Source organism: Ornithodoros turicata, chromosome 4 (genome assembly GCF_037126465.1).
Source record: "Ornithodoros turicata isolate Travis chromosome 4, ASM3712646v1, whole genome shotgun sequence".
Classification (NCBI taxonomy): Eukaryota; Metazoa; Arthropoda; class Arachnida; order Ixodida; family Argasidae; genus Ornithodoros; species Ornithodoros turicata.
Window position 1 is genome coordinate 28,166,440 of NC_088204.1, and position 17,915 is coordinate 28,184,354.

Below are 17,915 nucleotides of genomic sequence, written 5' to 3' on the forward strand. Positions count from 1 at the left end.
TTCGACAACTTCGCCGTGGCATATCACGTATCATATCGCTCCAGCCCATAAAAGGCAAGGTCAGAACAAGGAAGTGCACTTTCCAAACGACGCCGTGCCAAAAAAAAAAAAAAAAAAAATATTCACATGCTTTGTTTCCGGCTTAGCAGTAACACAACAGCTTATGTACGATGCACAGAGGACGAAACGAAAGAAGCAAAGCAGCCAAGCCAAGAGTTCATGCCAAGCCAAAGACAGATAAACCGAGAGCAGTGGCGTCGGTGCGCCAGTGCGCAGGGTTTGCCGACGGTCTGACGGCGGGCGTGGGAACTAAAAAAAAGTTTTCTAAAAAACTACGAACAGTTGGACCAAGATATTTCGCACACATATTCAGTGTTCGCTAATGAACACACAGCGCGAGTATCGCTCAGTTCCGCGGCACTTCAAAATCGGGATATGTGACCTTTAATAAACACCCCTTTGTGTTTTCCTGTGAGCTCTTTGTCGTCTTCTCATTTTTCCTGCTTATATATATATATATATATATATATATATAATGAAGGAAAAAAGCCATTAAAGAAACAAATAAATGATACTAGACGTGTTTGAAATTCAAACTTACAGATTAATATGGCTTCTATGGCTGCACGCAGAGAAACAGATACTCATGGAACGATGCGGCAGCACCAGAGGACACGTGTTTCGCCGTGTTTGCGGCTCATCGGCCCTGGGTAGCTGCGCATCGTTCCGAATTGGCAAACCAGGGGTCACTCAGCGAGCGATATACACCTGGGAGGGTGACTGAGCACTCCTCAATGCCACAGTGCAAGCCAGTGAATTGTAATGCAGGAAAAAAAGCCATTAAAGAAACAAATAAATGATACTAGACGTGTTTGAAATTCAAACTTACAGATTAATATGGCTTCTATGGCTGCACGCAGAGAAACAGATACTCATGGAACGATGCGGCAGCACCAGAGGACACTGTTTCGCGTGTGGCATTGAGGAGTGCTCAGTCACCCTCCCAGGTGTATATCGCTCGCTGAGTGACCCCCGGTTTGCCAATTCGGAACGATGCGCAGCTACCCAGGGCCGATCAGCCGCAAACACGGCGAAACACGTGTCCTCTGGTGCTGCCGCATCGTTCCATGAGTATCTGTTTCTCTGCGTGCAGCCATAGAAGCCATATTAATCTGTAAGTTTGAATTTCAAACACGTCTAGTATCATTTATTTGTTTCTTTAATGGCTTTTTTTCCTGCATTACAATTCACTGGCTTGCACTGTGGCATTGAGGAGTGCTGAGTCACCCTCCCAGGTGTATATTGCTCGCTGAGTGACCCCTGGTTTGCCAATTCGGAACGATGCGCAGCTACCCAGGGCCGATGAGCCGCAAACACGGCGAAACACGTGTTCTCTGGTGCTGCCGCATCGTTCCATAGTATCTATATATATATATATACATATATATCTTGAAAAGTTGGAGTTGGATCGGACGGCTACGTAATTATAGTTGAAATAAATGGGAGACAGAAGACGAAAGTAGGGGAAGTAACAAAAAAGGGGTTTATTAAAACTTAAAAATCATAAAAGTTAGGGAGGATGTCTACGTTACGGCGGAAGCTCCGCCTTCTTCGGGACAAAAGAGCTCGTTTTTTAGCTCTTTTGTCCCGAAGAAGGCGGAGCTTCCGCCGTAACGTAGACATCCTCCCTAACTTTTATGATTTTTAAGTTTTAATAAACCCCTTTTTTGTTACTTCCCCTACTTTCGTCTTCTGTCTCCCATTTATTTCAACTATATATATATATATATATATATATATATATATATATATATTGTGTAGTCAAAACATACCAAGCTCGTCAAGGAGCATTAAATCTGTGTCTGCTTGTTCCTCTAAAAGCAACAATTCATTGCTTTTCAGGTATCATTCCACAAATTTACTAAGGATCCAGCCATTTGAAAAAAGTGGATTGTGGACATAAGAAGAGACAAAGGAAAGCGCTTCACAAGAAGCCAGACAGGTAACCAAGGTATGCTCAAGGCAGTTTATTGACTCGGACTTTGTTCCAATGATGGACAAAGATGGACCAAGATGGACAAACTAAATCAAGATGATTTTGGAAGCTTGGTACTGAGAACCAACTCTACCTACTGCTTACAAACTGGAAGCTGGGTTCTTAGACCAGCACGTAGGACATCTTTTCGACATCTCATAGGCAACGGTGTCAAAAATTTTCAACAGTTGCATTAATGCTCTGTACATGGAATTCCCTGCCATTGCTGCCATTATGACTCTCACGTTCTTACATCGGTGAGACCGTGCCACCAACTTTTATGGAAAAGTTCCCTTCATCCATTGTGGTCATCGATGCCTCAAAAATTAAGTGCAAAGTTCTGAGCTTATTTTTTTAGCTCCTTTTGAGCTTATTTATTGAGCTCCGTGTCCGGGAGGAGATGTGTAATCAAAAGCGGCTTCTTGGAGCTGTCATTTGAACCTGGTGACTGGATTATGGCCGACAAAGGGTTCAAGATGGAATATCTGCTACGTAAGAAGAATGTGAAGTTGAACATACCACCGTTTTTGTGCGAAAGTCAGTCTTCTGGAGAAGAGGTACGTGAAACTCAGGACATTGAAGCAGTAAGGATTCACGTGGAGAGGAAGATGCAGAGGATAAAAGCGTTCTACATATTTGACAGGTGCATTCCAATATCATTAACACCTTTGGCGAACCAAAAATAGACTGTATATGCCACACTCACAAACATGGACTCAGTGTTCATTAAACAGGTTTTGAGTGACTGAATTCTCATAGAATCCGCGTTTTAGTGATGCAAATGAATACATCTGCCGTGTCATGCATCATGATGTGCAAAACTGTAATTACATACTACATAGAATACAGACTGATAAGGAATGAACAATGAAAATAAAGCGCAAGATGGTAGGTTGGAAACGTGTTAAAATATCTAGACTGGAATAGGACCTCACTGCTTCCCGTGAAGTTCTCCCAGTACGATATATCAAAATAGAAGCTGATGTCCATACAAATGATGAAACCTAAACTTTCTAGAAGTATAAAGCTATCTGAGTACACAACGAAATCTCTCAAGTGAAACTGGAGAGCTCCACTGAGCGTAGGATTTGTACCTGTGGTCAAGAGGGAGGCGAAATCTTCCTTGCTCGTGCTGTAGTCCAAAGTTCACATATCCGTGACGTAGGCGTTTCGTAGTCAGTATGGACATTTGATTTCAAGGTCTCCGTGTAGTAGTATTTCCCAAGGTCAAACACAACCCTGTCTGGCGATTCAGCCAGCCAAGGTGTTGCTAGGTAAACCAGCAATTCGCACCCAAAGAGAGGCACGCTATGTCCAAAACTTTGGAGGAAAGCTTGATAATGTTGGGCAGCAACAGCCTCATTTGCTTAGCTCACTGATGGAAAACGTATTTTTGTTCATGAAAAGTCACGTTTTTTTTTTCGGCCTCGTGACGTACAGCATACCTTATAGGCCAGGGGCGCGTTACCGAACACTGCGCGAGCTTGCGTGCTCGCGATGCCTCTGCCTTCCGCGTCGTCGTCACCATAGCAACAGGGCGCTCACGTGGCGCTCACGCGGTACTCTTAGCGGGTGGCCAAAAAAAAAAACCCCGTTTTTCGAGAACGGCGCAGCCACTGCCACTGCGCGTGGCAGAGGGTAGTCGCCCGCGCAGAGAAGGAAGAACAACGCAAAGCTCCTCGACGTTCGCGTTGCAAATAGCGGACCCGGTGGATTTGTATCTGGTTTTCCTCGAAGAAGGTGTTGCTGAGGAGAAGCCGGTGCGCAACTTCCGCAGTCATCAAGATGCTGTCGAAGCGTTATCGGAAGACGAATTCATCGCTACCTTCCGCTTGTCGAAGGAAGCCGCCAGGGAGGTGTGCGAAGCTGTCAGGCCGGACTTGCAGCGCCTCTATAGGCCAGATGTCATGTTGCTTGAACGTCCTGCGGACCTCGTTGCGAATATGAGCAACTCTGTGTCCTATCCAGAGACCATCAGAAAGTCATATAAACATTGCTTTAGTTCCTGGGACCACACAGCACTCTTGAAAGGAGAGTCAAATAACAGTTAATAACATCAAAGGCTAATTCTGACAGAACCGAAGGAGATTACTTTTCTTCACCCTCTTCCACTATGGAGACCTTTCTTTTTTGTTTGTTTGTTTTATTGGAGATGTGTGAAATTGCTGTTGTGTACCTCAGTCTCAGGGTTTAATTATGAATGCTGCACCACTGCTGCTGTGTTACCACTGTTTCGTACTCCACTAATGAGGACATTGCCACTGTTCAATGTGTAAACAATCACAACTGAAAATAAGTATTGAAGTATTTTTAAAGTAAGAAAGTGGATGAAGAAACAGAGTATCTCATGTACACATACAGAAAGAAAGAAAAAGAAGACGGGACCCAAGTAAAGCACTGCCTCGTGGGTCAATGTCCCAAGCACTTACTTTATGATGGCACAGAGCAAAGTTATTTCTTGTTGTGACCCGATGAATGAAAAGTAAAATGGAAACTGAACAAAGGTGCACATTCCTAGTCCCTTGTTCTCTTCATGCTGCTGGTTCTTGAAGTTGAGAGTTCCTGGCTGCCGCCTTTTGGATACGTTCGTGGGAATGGCGCAGCCAAGTCTGCACAACCTTCTCCACTTCTGCTGCTGTGGCATTTGTTGGTGGGCAGGTAACTACACCTGTAAATGCACAAGATTATACATTATAACAACCAGCTAAGAAATATTTTCATATCTCATATTTCCAGCTGACAGAATAGTGGCAAGCACATGAGTAAAGAATGAATCAGTATGACCATGCGCTACTGGACACACACGCTACCAAACGCAACTCCCGGACACGTCAAAATGCTTCCACTATCCGCACCAACCGAACGTTTAATGAACGAAAGCCTGCGTCACCAAACCTGAGCCGCCACAGCCTTTTTTAATCCATGACACCAACAATAGTACTAATTAGACAAAGAGGGAGGGGTATCCTGAATGTCCTATTTGGAGTGGCGATAGCTACGTGGTGCAATCGATAGAACATGTGGCTGTAAACGTGTTTAGGTCCGCAGCTGCACTGACTTCGGCTGCCCAATTTAAATACAGTTTTTTTAATTTCTCACAGAATTGGTACAAGACTCTGAGAACTACCCAGACACTGTCTTAGCAGCACAGAAAAACTTCAAGATGTTAAATCAAGCAAATTTGTGTGCACAAGGAATACCCAACCTCTTAGCATCACGTGAACGGATAAGATCTGTAGTACTTCTTTCAGTCGATGCTGTGAAATCCGCATTGTGAGATGCAAATGTTTCAAATGCGTTTTCTCAATAGAGCTTCCGAGACATCCGCTCTCCATGTTCCGCTGGCAAAGATTATACAACTTCCTATGCCCCATTACAGCAGTTTCACTTATGCTAATGTCTGCACTGTGCCATGACATGACACCGCAAAATGTATTGGAAAATAGAAATCACGCAGAAAAAAACTTACTCAGCATGACATTTGTAAATTCCAGACCCTTGAACCTTCGTTTGGCTCCAGTTCCAGTCCAGTTAAAGCAAACAGAGACTTCATCAGATAAAATTTGGTAGAGGGTTCGTCTGACTTTGTCTCCAAGGTTGTTCCCTCCAAGCCTGGTCATATACATGCGCTGAAACAGGGTTCAGAGAGCCACTTCAGGTCACTAAAATGCATACACTGAACAATTTTGGTCCGTGAGAACCTTGAATGAGCATACATATGACCGACTGTGCAAGAAGTTTAGCTAGCAAAATGCAAGAGCAAATGTGGAAAAGAAAAGCTCTTCAGCTCAAGTCTTCTACTATTCACTAAACACTACGTGAATGTTGCTCCAGCTTGGAACAGCTGCTTCGGCCTTACTGGGCCATCTTCAACCAGCGTTTGGAAAGCTTCCTTAACGAAATAACCATGCACATTGAAATGATCAGGAGGACAAGAAGAGCCAGTGAAAAGAATACATCAACACCTGTAGGAGAGGAAGAATCTAAATCCAAATGCAAATCAAATTCGAATGTCCTGCATATATGTATTCAAGTAATTTGCCTGGCTGAAAATTCAATTTGAGTTATCACAAAAAGACTAATAATGATTCTGCAAGCAGACTTCCAGAATAATGCCAAAGGAACATGTTACACCCAATTTCAGTGATTAAAAAAAACAAAGACACTGAAAGCCTGTTTCGAATTACGTTGCAATAGCGCCATATATGCTGCTCATATGCAATTTTCAACATTGCACTGCTCTATCTACACACTGTCTGCTCTATAAAGAAAGGGAAGCCACTGAGCTGCTCTCTAACACTGACGGCAACTGTGTAAGTGCATTCAACATAACAAAATTTGTGAAATACCAATGACTCCTGTTTTTCTCTTGACACCTTAAGCTGGTCATTGTAGTCAAGAAAGCTTTCCAAGTCACGAAATTGTTGTATCATGACATGTTCTTCTGGAGCCTTCGTTTGGTGTTCCAGGCTTGCACAAATAGAGTCCAGCTGCTCAGAATGCTCAGCAACTCGTAGCTTGATCATGTTGAGGGACTGCAGCACTTTTTTCTCAAATTTCCCTATGTTGCAAAAGTAAAGCTCATTCGCCATGAATTCTGCATTAGGACACAAATTTATAACTTCAATACATTTGGCCATGACTGTAACAAGTATACCTGTCTCGTGCTGTGTGCTTCCAGAGGTGTGGCACTCCCTGAAGTACTTTTCTGCATTTCTTTTATCTGTAAATATTAAGCAGTGGAGTAATAAGCTACTAGGATTGCGGGGTTGCAGCTGGAATGAGTTGTATTGGGAATGATTCCAGATCATTCCCCCCTTTCCATAATCTGCTATGGAATGGGGTAAAGTGGTAACAACTGTACTACCACAGTAATGAGATTGTTTTTATTTTGTCTCAGATTTTGTGGGGGTGGCCCCAGGAATGTTTCAGCAAAAGCACATCAGTCACTATGCATAAAGGACCCTAGGGTTCTGCGGGGAAAACATTTGTTGTTCCGCGCACCTGGATTTACAAACCTGCATGTGGCCGCGGGAAAAAAGAACAACTTCCACAGCAATGTCGCATGTCACTAATACAACCGATAGCTTGTTGCCGTTGATGCTGTACTCACCAGCTGCTATGTGGTCACGTTATTCGTCTTCTATCCATAGTGAACAGGAGTGTGCTAGGCACTGCACCAGGCTTCAGCATGCACCTCTTTTTGTGGTTGCAAAAGTCAGTCTGAAGAAAATGCAGACTGCTATGCGGATGGTTGGAAGAGCAGTTGTGCTGGCAGTTCTTCCCTGACTTTGAGCCATCAGCCAGCAAAACCCGTATCACACATGACATTCCAGAAAATATTGAATATGTTCCACAAATTCTGGCAGGGGCTGTGTTGACTGAACCCACCAAACCTGCCATCTGCTAGCAGTGCTGTCACAAGGCAGCGCCATGCAGCAGAAGCGACGCGCGTAAGAGGAAAAGGCCTGGGCGGTACGCTCCATGATCTCTTGACAGAGAGCTAGTATAGATAGAGGAGCTTAGTATGTCACCCTTCGTTCTATGGTTTTCATATTTCAGTTTGCAAGACGTCGACTGCCCCAAAAACCTGCATAGCAGAAATGCGAACAAAACGAAAAAAGAACGTGCAAAATGGCATTTCTGCAAAAAAAAAAAAAAAAACGCTAGTTTAGCTAAATTCGCTAATAGTGGAAGGTTTCGTGGAGTAGCAGCAAGCTAGGGGCTTTAACTATATTAATGCAGGCACGAAAATACTCGTCCCCAAACAATGCACTGATCTACTGATATGTCACGAAACAGATGACGCCTTCATAGAGAATGGTTAGAAATTGGGCTGTTCAGTATTTGATACTTTAAAAGCGATAAAAACCCCCATGCCGGGAGACAAACAAAAGCATGACACAACACACAGCACAGAAAAACAAACAATAATTTTTTAACAGGCCTGCTTCTTATATGACCTGAGCCAGCAACAACTTCTTCTGCAAGGTTACCCTTTTACATCCTCTAGCCTGTGCTGTGTGTAGTGTCATCCTTTCATTTGTTTCCGGGCACAGGGGTTCTTATCGCTTTTAAAGGACGCCTTTATGCTGTCTTTTTCACTAATTTTACTAATTGATTGTACTAAGTTTTACTATTTGTGTTGTTTATGGAATTGGAGAGGTGGAACGGGGGTTTCCCAAGAGAACTGACCACAATTACCAGACGACTTAAAGGGGTTTCCATTTCTAAATAGAACCTAGTTTAGCAGTTACTGTATTACCCGCAGCCATTTTTCTTTCCTTCGACGGTGCAAGTTGTTTTCCTCGTTCCGTATTGTGTGGTAGCACATTCCATGGCTCACGGCAGGTGTTTCTACTGTGGCTGGCTCTTGCTTGTTGCACTGTACGTACCACTGCATGTTGGAAATAATCAATTACCACCTTAGTTAATTACCTGCACACTTAAAGGAGTAATAAGGTGACATTTAACATGGCTCAAAACACTGCATCATCTGAGAAGCTGTCCATCAGGAGTCACCATGCAAAATATTTTTGCTCTGCAGTATATTGTCCCTGCATCATCGAATTTCCAGAAACAGTCGGAGAAAGCAGTCACAGACACGATGTAGAAATGGCTCTGTGCTTCTGAGCTCACCCACCGCTTATACGTACATGCTTGAGCTGTGCCGCTGTACGTCACTGACCACGTGAGGCAAGCAGCATATGTCAAGTCCTCTCTTTATCCGATGCGCTCTTTTCACAAGGATAGGCCTTGTGCATGCTTTGTGGGTCACTTGCGCTCATCGCTCTTTCGCAGGAGCTCATTTTATTTGTTGTAGAACATGCAGCAGCTAAAAACTAAAAATACTTTGGGTGTCACCACAGTGCTCCTTTAATCAAACATGTCAAAACTTTGCACTAGGTATCGACACCAAAATGTGCCTTATCGTGTCAGAAGAATTCTCCATGCTGCACGGAGTAATCTATCCATTCCTGACTACAGCAGGATGCAATTCTAGCTGCAGAGCTTCTTTGTATGAAGCAGTTATTGTTCACACAGGTATAGTGGTGTGCTGCAGCCATGATAAAGGACGAAAAGGAAAACAAATTTGGTAACGAAAGACAACATAAACACAGACAGACAAAGGCATTCACTTCCACGTCATTACGAGCCTATAATATAGAGCACAGCTTTGTTGTTGATTTGGGTTATTATGTCACATCGACAACTAAGGCCATAATGGGTTTTAGTGCTTTGTCACTTTCCCTGAAACCAGGGTACTATGTAAAGAAAAGAATGTTTGGCGAAGGTTGTTGAGGGAGTCTGTAGAGATTGCTGCACGTGGCAATTGTGTTAGTAAGCCATCCTTACTTTCTGTTCCTCCTCTCCGGAGGTTTTTGGATATATAGGGCATCGGTACATTAAAATTTGTTAAAAAGTTTGGGAATTTGTTGTGTCGTCTCTTCATCCCTGTCTCGGGTTCACCTCCTTGATCATGAACCAGCTTGTCAGCGCCCTGTCATCCTGCCTTCTATTTGTCACTTTAATTTTAATATGACAAAAGTGACTAATTGTAAAAATTGGGAAGCACAAGCACTAAAACAGGTGACATCGCAGCCAAAGGCACGTATATCCCTTTTATGAGCAAAAAAGCCATTTGCAGGAAGCAATTCTGTGTTGCACCACAAAATAAAATCGCTAAAGCAGTGCTAGAACGATAAGGACCACACAGGATGGACGCACCATCCTGTGTGGTCCTTATTGTTTTTAGCATTGTTTTAGCGATTTTATTATGTGTGACCAACAGGCCCAAATTTGAATTTTGTCACACCACAAACTGTAACATTGTTAAGCAGACATCGTTGTTAATCAGATACAACTACTTACTCGTGTTTGAGTTTACGTGACTGCTGCTGGTTGACTGAGGAGGCCGCAAGTGCACCAGCTCTGGAGGTGAATGGCAGAATGGGTCTGAAATGTACTAAGCTTATCTTACTAACTTATCACTGTATGCTTTTACATAGACAAATAACAGAAGGCAGCACAAAGAGTGCTTATAAGAAATTTAACAAAAATAAAGATACTTGCCTTCTACATCAGATTCCGAAAAGTCAAGGCACTCGGTGTCGTGGTATGGCATGCACGGCTGGTTGAATACACGACCCTGCCTCGCTCCTATAGGAAACAAGCACACACATTAAGCCACATGTAGCTACTTTGAACTGTGCTTTGACTATCTAGTTGGCTCATGACAAACAAGTACTTAAACTATCTCCGAAACACAGTAGACAGTTAGGAATCAGGGCATATATTGAAGGTTCTCTCGGAATTTCTCTGCACTTGGTTACTGCCCTGGCTGGCATAAAAATGGGAGAACAAAGGCAGCAACGAATGCATTGATAGTCAAAACTAAACCTAGCGGGGGAAGGGGGGGGGGATAAAACCGAAGCAATCGACAGTACTCTCGATAGTCCATTATGGATACTCCACTATAGAATACTGCTATCAAATGTTTTAGTACTGTTTAGTACTACTGATGGTTTTAAAAACTGTCAACGTTATCAATAGTCAATTTATCAATGTAGTTTTGCATTACACAACAGGAGATTCTCAAACCTGCGACAGAAGCTTCTGCAGAACCAAGGAACCCCCCACACACCTGAAGCTTTGATAGCAGTTTTCTTTGTTAAATCAGAAAATTATGAGGTGGTCCCAATGTTATCATGTAAGAAGTTTTCTGTATAGCTACGTACTTCTGTCCGAGATCCCGCTAGTTAACTGGGCCGGCTGTGAATGAGCCACATCCATGCGTGACTGGCATGTTGGATCTGAAATACACAGATCTATCAATTTCAGTACATACTTTGTTGCACATGCTTTTAATGGAAGCAGCAGCGCAGCAAAAGGAAAAACGTAAGCATACATTCTATGTCCAATGATGAAAAATTTAAGGAGTCTTCGTTCCGAGTTGGAATACATGGCTGGCTCAATGCACGATTCCGGCTGACACCTATAGAAAACATATTTCTCTTGCCACCACACATATACAAAAAGAGGTGAAATTGAGCTGGAGGCCCTGCAAACACTTATTTTGCAGAGCCATGGTCCATGACGACCCTTGCATGGGAGTTTCAGCAACCATGACAGAGCTAACTGGATGCAGTGGTGCACAACCCCCAGATGAGAATATATGGGAGGAAGGCTGCACTGCCTCCTGTCACTTTGAAATTGACTAGCATTCCACAAGATGAACATCTAGTGGTCACTGTACACTATTTTGCTGCCGTTTCATCTGTCTCTGCAAAATTTGGCTACACAAAATCTGAAGTGGTTGATTGGTGGCTTATTTGATTGTTTGTTTTCCCAGTGAACTGCCTTATAGCCTGATTGTTTTGAATTCCACTTTGTTCCAAAAACCCCAGACTACATTTTTTGTTGAAGTACCTTTGTTGATAAGTTGCCTAACTGCATGAGCAACCTTGTTGTTCATGGCCCTCAAGTCAGGTAAGCATTGAGCAAAATCGAAAGTGTTCACACGTGGCTCACTTTTACAAAAAGTTGGCACAAGTGAGACAGCACCTAGTTGAGAGTTACATACTTGTATTCGAGCTGGAGAGACTGCTGGGTGGCTGAGAGAGCGACGATTGCACCTGCTCAGAGGGTGACTGGCAGGATGAATCTGAAATACACTCAATTTAGACTGCACGCTTTCAATGGATGACAAGACAGGGAACAAAACATACATCCTATGTTCGATGCCGCAATACTGAGGGATTCGTCGTTCATGCTAGGTACGGACGGCTAAATGAATGTGCGGCTCCGGGTGACACCTAATAATTTTTTTTTTGTAATAAGACTTTGTTCTGTGTTCACCTTAAGATACACAGTCTAAATCATGTGACTTACTGTTCGAACTGCGCCTTTGAGGGGAGACAGGTGGCGTGGATTCTTCACTGCTTAACAATACAATACGTTTTCGCTTGCCTCGCCCATACTGTTCTGCCACATTCAGGTCAGACGTGTTCTCTGCTTGCGGCAACATTTGTCTTGCCTCACCGTGCGTGTCTAAAGGAGGAGTGCAAACATATTTCGGTTATAATTTCAAACAACAGCAAGCATTGTATCCTACCATATTCGGCGATCTTCACGCATGCAAGAGTTTGCCAGCCACATGTAGTGCTCTTTCGTTTCCATACGTACAACCCAGCCTTCTTTTCTTCTTTTTGTGGTGGCCAGTAACACTGTCTTTCACCATTCATCCAAGAGCTGGGGACAACTGCTACTGTGCTTTGTTCCTCAGGAAACTTTACGATTAGGAAGGGGCATGGTTCTGCTACAGAGACACAGCATTCAAAGAAAACATAAGGACATATATCGGCAAAGACACAGCACAGTCAGTCCACCTCAGCAGTCACTTTTGCACAATTTTACATGATTATTTTTCAATGATGGGTGGACAATGTTCTGCTACAGAAAATTATAACTCAGACATCAAGATCATCATACTGACAATAGCAAAGCCAATCCACCTCACTCAGTGCATACATAGGTTTCTTCGTTTTTGGGCTTTCGTTTTTTTTATATGTAGAAAAAGAAACGTATATACACAGCATGATATTTGTACACTTATAAAGGCAATAACCATACAAAACATTATTCTTTAAAGGCAGGGGGAGGGGAACCAAACAGACGAATAGAAATGGACAGGAAAAATGTTCTAAAACTGCTGAGTATGTGGCAAAGGGAAAACAACGTAGCTGTTGCTCCTGTGAGGAAACCGTATGCATTTCGCGTTTACATTAGAAAGAGGACATAGGGTTAAGTGTGATCTCCCTGAAACGGTGCGGATGCCTACAACTGATGAGCTAACAGGATAGACATAGAAGTCATCAACTTTCCTAAATTTTTTGCCACTCATGCAGGTTTCTTTCTACAACAGAACTACGAGCCATCCCCGTAACTTCCATAAAAGTGCCATCGTGTAACATACAAGTGTTGTCCTTTGAATTTGCTTGAAGGCAGAAACGCCCAGGAACAGTGGTGGTACACACTGTGAAGGCACAGGAGAGGACCGAGTCTCCAAAGATAGTGTTGGCTCATTTGAATGGGACTCTACCTGTAAAGGCACGCATCGCTGCTCAAAAATGCGGTTGTGTAACTGTTCCAGTGGTTTTTCTGGTTTGCGTAGGTACCGCTTCAGGGTGTTCATAAAGCATTCAAATGGGAACGCGCTCCAGAGATCAAGCGGCCCATGAACTCGAGCGTCTTGCGTCAGGTGAAGCAGACAATGAACATTGTGAGACACAGATTCTTCTCCATATATCTGGGCATGTTTTACAACAAACTTATGCAAAAGTCGCTCTGCTAGATCGGCATGCTGCCTTAATAGGTTGGGGCTGACCAGGATTGTAACTGCTACATGTAGTTGCAAGAAGTGTTTGTACATTGCATGTGGAAGTGCCGCAGCCAATACAACAGGACCAGTGTATAGGACAAACATACGAAATTCGGTTGCCTTCCACCTGTCAAGTTCCGACAACGGCCTCGGCTTTCATGAGAAGTCACCCGGAACAAGTGGTTGCAATGCAACATGCTCTACAGAAACGCTTTCACGTATGGAAGGGCCCAATCTGTGTTTTTTTGCTCCTTTGAACCAAATACATAAAAAAAATTTTTTGTACACCGAGGCACACCAGATGCATATAGTCCAACGGCACTTTAGTAATCATGTCAATTGGAAGTTTCTCTAAGATTGATGTTCCTGTGTGGTGCTCTTCCTGATCTCTGTTCCGAAAAGACTCATCGGTGCGTTGAGCAGCATCCGTCTCGGGAAAGCAAACCCTGTCCTGGATGTAGTCCCCTGCAGTTACGCACTTGGTGCAGCTGAAATATCCTGAGTGTCCTTTGACTGCGAGCACACAGGATTTCGCTGGGGCGTCGCACACGATGCCCGAGATTTGCACTCCCACATGCTTTCCTTTTATTTCTATTCCGCTGTTGTGCAGGTCGAGGAATTCATTAATGAACGCTTCCAGAAAAGTGTTCGCACAAAGTGCCTTTGAAGTGCCAAAGCACACACCTATCGGGAAAGGGGGCACAGAATCACCACAGTTCATGACTTTACAGAGTATGGGCCAGAATTGCTTTTTTGTGCTTTTAGTGAGTGGGATGCCATCAATGTTTATATTAATGCTGATAGTGTCTGGCATAACCGTAGTAGCCCCAAGTGTGTATTCCAGTCCAGCTTCGAGCCCAAAATGGCAGTACTGCCCATCGCACATCTGCACTATCGTGCTTGTTGTCCTGGGAGTGTTCAGCAACGTACGCGCACAGCCTGGCAGGTACGGGTGACACGGGAGAGACTTTAATATTTTTAGTATGCCGGTCACATGTTTGTGCTTCACGCCAGACAGCGCCCAAATCCTAAGTTGTGGAATCAAAGATGCATCGGAATTAACATTCGAGTCTACCACAACGTCGCGAACCGATGTATTATTGTCAACACTTGCAGTGGACGCAGCTGACAAAACTGGCTGCAAATCGCGCTCAACAGCTCGCACGGTGAGCGGGCTAACTGTATGCGCTACACCTTGTGCAATTTCTGCAGACATATGGACATCTTGTTCGAGCTGCTCATCCGCCCTCGATTCTGTTCGACTAGGATAAACTGTGTCCGTTTCAATTGCACTGTGGTTGTCATTCCCACTGTTACACTCGAGAACTTCCGAAAAACAAAGTTCCCAGTTCTGGTCAGCGTTACGGCGTGCACGCCTGTATAAAGTTGTTTGCTGTTGTCTACGCGGCCCCATTTTCCCTGTCAAGCAAGTCGGTTTCTCAAAACTGGAAGCAGAAAAAGAAAGGTGTCATAGCTTACGTGCGTTATCCATTTGTACGCAAGTCAAAACCACCACGCATCAAAACCACTGCACATACACCATACGAGCGCACACCCAACAAAGCAAACCGGCGTCCCCAGAGGCGGGAAAACAGAGGAAGCGGAAGTGGTTATCTGTGAAGTGAGATTGCCTTCTGATAAAATTGTAGCATTTATTTCTGGTGTAAACTTATCAAAATCTAAGACGTCATGCGATGGTTAAAACTATAGTCGCACTTATTACTCTGTCACAGTGATGCATGTGTACAATGTTCCAATCCAAGCCGAGTCGAATTCAAAATGCCGGCATGGCGGGCGTGGCAGCGGCGTCTTGTTTTTGAATATTTCCGCCGCACTGAATGAAGTATATTGTGCGCGGTTCGTGTTTCTTGAGGTGTAGAACATTGCGCAACAAATGAAAACTGGCTTTAGCTACCCTCATAGCAGTTCATAGAATGGCACGACTTTCTCATAGGCGCGTGTGTACATGCACTCGCGTTCTTACCACCATTTCTGATGTCAAAAAATCATGCACAATCATTCCAAATATAGCAACGCGCATGATGTTAAGTGGCAACCTCATATATTCGAAAAATAAACGTTTACATCCCTCATGTGTCCTTTGATGACGTCCATAGGAGGTCCATCAGGAACACGTAGGGGACGCTCCTGTACTGACATTCTGCGGATATCCTGATGACGTACCCACGCGGACAAGGACATCAGGACACTTTGAGAACGTCCTCAGGATCGCATGCGTTCTTTGGGCAGTGTCACAGGCTATCCACGAAGTTAGTGAAGCGCCATCTTGAAGTACCTTGCGCCCAAGTACCTGAGATTTCCCACAACGCCTGAGGCGAAGCTTGAAGTGAAACGTGGCTTTTATGAGCTGTCAGGCTTCCCAGGCTGCGTCGGTATGTGACCACCCATGATATGTACGCATGAAAAGGCTAATGCACAGAGCGAATCCTGTGTTATCTTCCGTGTTTTCAATGCACTGGTTTTCGGTGCAGAAGCGATTCGTGCGACACAAGGATCTATGTCAGTCATTATGTGCACTGTGACTTATAATGTAGTACAGTATACATGCTGTAGTGATAAGTTAGGCGTGATCACACGTGGTTCGAGTTGATTGTCAGTTGAAATGTGCTGCCTGCGACATATCCCTAAAAGTGTGTTCATGATCCCAGGGGCTATCGACGGTACGCAGGTAGCAATTTTGCAGCCAAGCATTTTCGATCCGAGGTTTGTGGATGGCAATTACTATTGCCATAAAGGCTACCATTCCATCAACGTCTTAGTGGTATGTGCCTTTTCTGCTCAGAATTTCAGTATCATCCATGTCTCAAACCAGTACGAAGCACAATTCCCCCATGTCTCTTTCCCTTCTCCAATAATGCGTTCTTCCATTTTGTCTGTCCGCGAAGGATACCTACAACAAGATTGTCATTAAACATGTTTTCATTTAGTGATATTAAACGGTAGGAACAACTTATTTATTTACACATGGTAAACAAGACTTTCGTGCACGAGACTGCACTTCTTCAGGTTACAAAAATATAAACATGGTACAGGCACATATATACAGTTGAAGGGGGAGTTCTGGCATGAGAGGGTAACAGGTTGATGGAAAGGATGCAAACACAGATAAAAATCAAAAGAACATAAATACAAAAGCAGGGGTATCAGAAGCGAAACATAACGCGAGCCCAAGGGCTTATACACAGGAAACGAGAACACTTGTTGGTGACGTTCGAGGAATTAAGGATAAAAAGGGGGGTTATGGCGACGGGATGAGGACACAGGTGCGGAGTACAAAGGTGACTAGTGGACCGTGAGAAAGTGAAGACGGAGGTGGTCTCAGGAGAGAGACAAACGAAGAAAATGTGGAAATTGGAGAGTTGTGTGTGTGTGTGTTTATCATTATCTTTTTTTATTTGAAAAATTATATTTACGGGTTCAATAATTGTAGTGGGCCTGCGTGGATGTTCAAACCATGAGGCTTCAGAGACTGGAATTTTGCAATTAAAAAGGATTCGCGATTTTTGCGCTTCATGTCACTGTTATAACCCGATTCAAGGATAACGATTTTGAGGTCTGTGCCTAAAGCGTGTCCAGGAAGGTTAAAATGTGTAGAAACGGGTGTAGGATGGTTATTAACAATATCGGATTTATGGCCGTAAAACCTTTCCCTCATGGTGTTCGACGTTTCTCCAATATACTGAATACAACATTTAGTGTACATAATGAGGTAACATACGTTAAAAGAGTTGCAGTGCAATCCCTGTCGGATTTCGAAAATAAAAGAGTTTGAGGTGCTCCAGATAAATGTACATGGGCTAATGAAATGACATGTTTGGCAGCGTTTGTTACCACAAGGGGAACACCCAGGATTTGGTCGGGATAGACGGGATGAAACGAGTAAGTTACGAATGTTACGTGATCGACGGAATGTGATATTGGGGGGAGCAGGAAAAATTATTTTAAGGTTTTCGTCGCTGTGAAGTATGTTGAGATGGCGGGTGAAGATGGACCCTGCGCCACTCAATGCTTTGTTATAGGCGGTAACGAAGGATAAGGGGTTTTGTTGCTGCCGCGGTTCATGTGAAAGTAATTTATCCCGATCTAGAGATTTGCACGCGGAGAGAGCATTGCTTATAAGGAGGGTAGTTTCGTTTTCTAAAATCGTTGGACATTTCTTCAGCGCATGCCTCAAAATCTTCTGCGTTAGAGCATATGCGTTTTAGACGTGTGAATTGACCAAAGGGGATGTTCCTTTTCTGAGTATGAGGATGGTAGCTGTTAAAATGAAGGTACTGGCGTTTGTCAGTGGGTTTCTTGTATAGTAGAATCTATACAAGAAACTCACTGACAAACGACACTGACAGACAGATGTTAACTGCTGGAGCTATCACCCTTCAAAAATCATTCAATCCCGTTTCTCTTATCGGCAACATTCTCCCATATGTGCCTTTGCATACAATAGTTCAACTTTACCTGACAAATTGTGGTCAAACAGAG

The 17,915-nt window shown here is 43.7% G+C and overlaps 1 protein-coding gene and 2 long non-coding RNA genes across 3 annotated transcripts in view; 1 reads left to right on the forward strand and 2 right to left on the reverse strand.

Annotated features, from left to right (window-relative positions):
- Nucleotides 1–2,781, forward strand: part of LOC135391383 (uncharacterized) — a 35,756-nt gene extending 32,975 nt beyond the window's left edge. The window contains exon 3 of the long non-coding RNA XR_010421914.1: nucleotides 1,903–2,781. This is a non-coding gene — a long non-coding RNA (uncharacterized LOC135391383). The remainder of the gene's footprint in view (nucleotides 1–1,902) is intronic.
- A 1,678-nt stretch (nucleotides 2,782–4,459) lies between these two features.
- LOC135391382 (uncharacterized) lies at nucleotides 4,460–9,987 on the reverse strand. The gene is made up of 6 exons (XM_064621643.1): nucleotides 9,908–9,987; nucleotides 8,301–8,432; nucleotides 6,693–6,758; nucleotides 6,385–6,596; nucleotides 5,505–5,664; nucleotides 4,460–4,703 (listed from the first exon to the last, which is right to left on the reverse strand). Coding segments are annotated over exons 1-6 (708 nt in total). The 5' UTR covers nucleotides 9,909–9,987; the 3' UTR covers nucleotides 4,460–4,566.
- A 939-nt stretch (nucleotides 9,988–10,926) lies between these two features.
- Nucleotides 10,927–12,347, reverse strand: LOC135391385 (uncharacterized). Its single transcript, XR_010421916.1, has 4 exons — nucleotides 12,150–12,347; nucleotides 11,927–12,085; nucleotides 11,619–11,699; nucleotides 10,927–11,030 (listed from the first exon to the last, which is right to left on the reverse strand). It is a non-coding gene; the product is annotated as an uncharacterized LOC135391385 (long non-coding RNA).
- Between the last annotated feature and the right edge of the window lie 5,568 nt (nucleotides 12,348–17,915).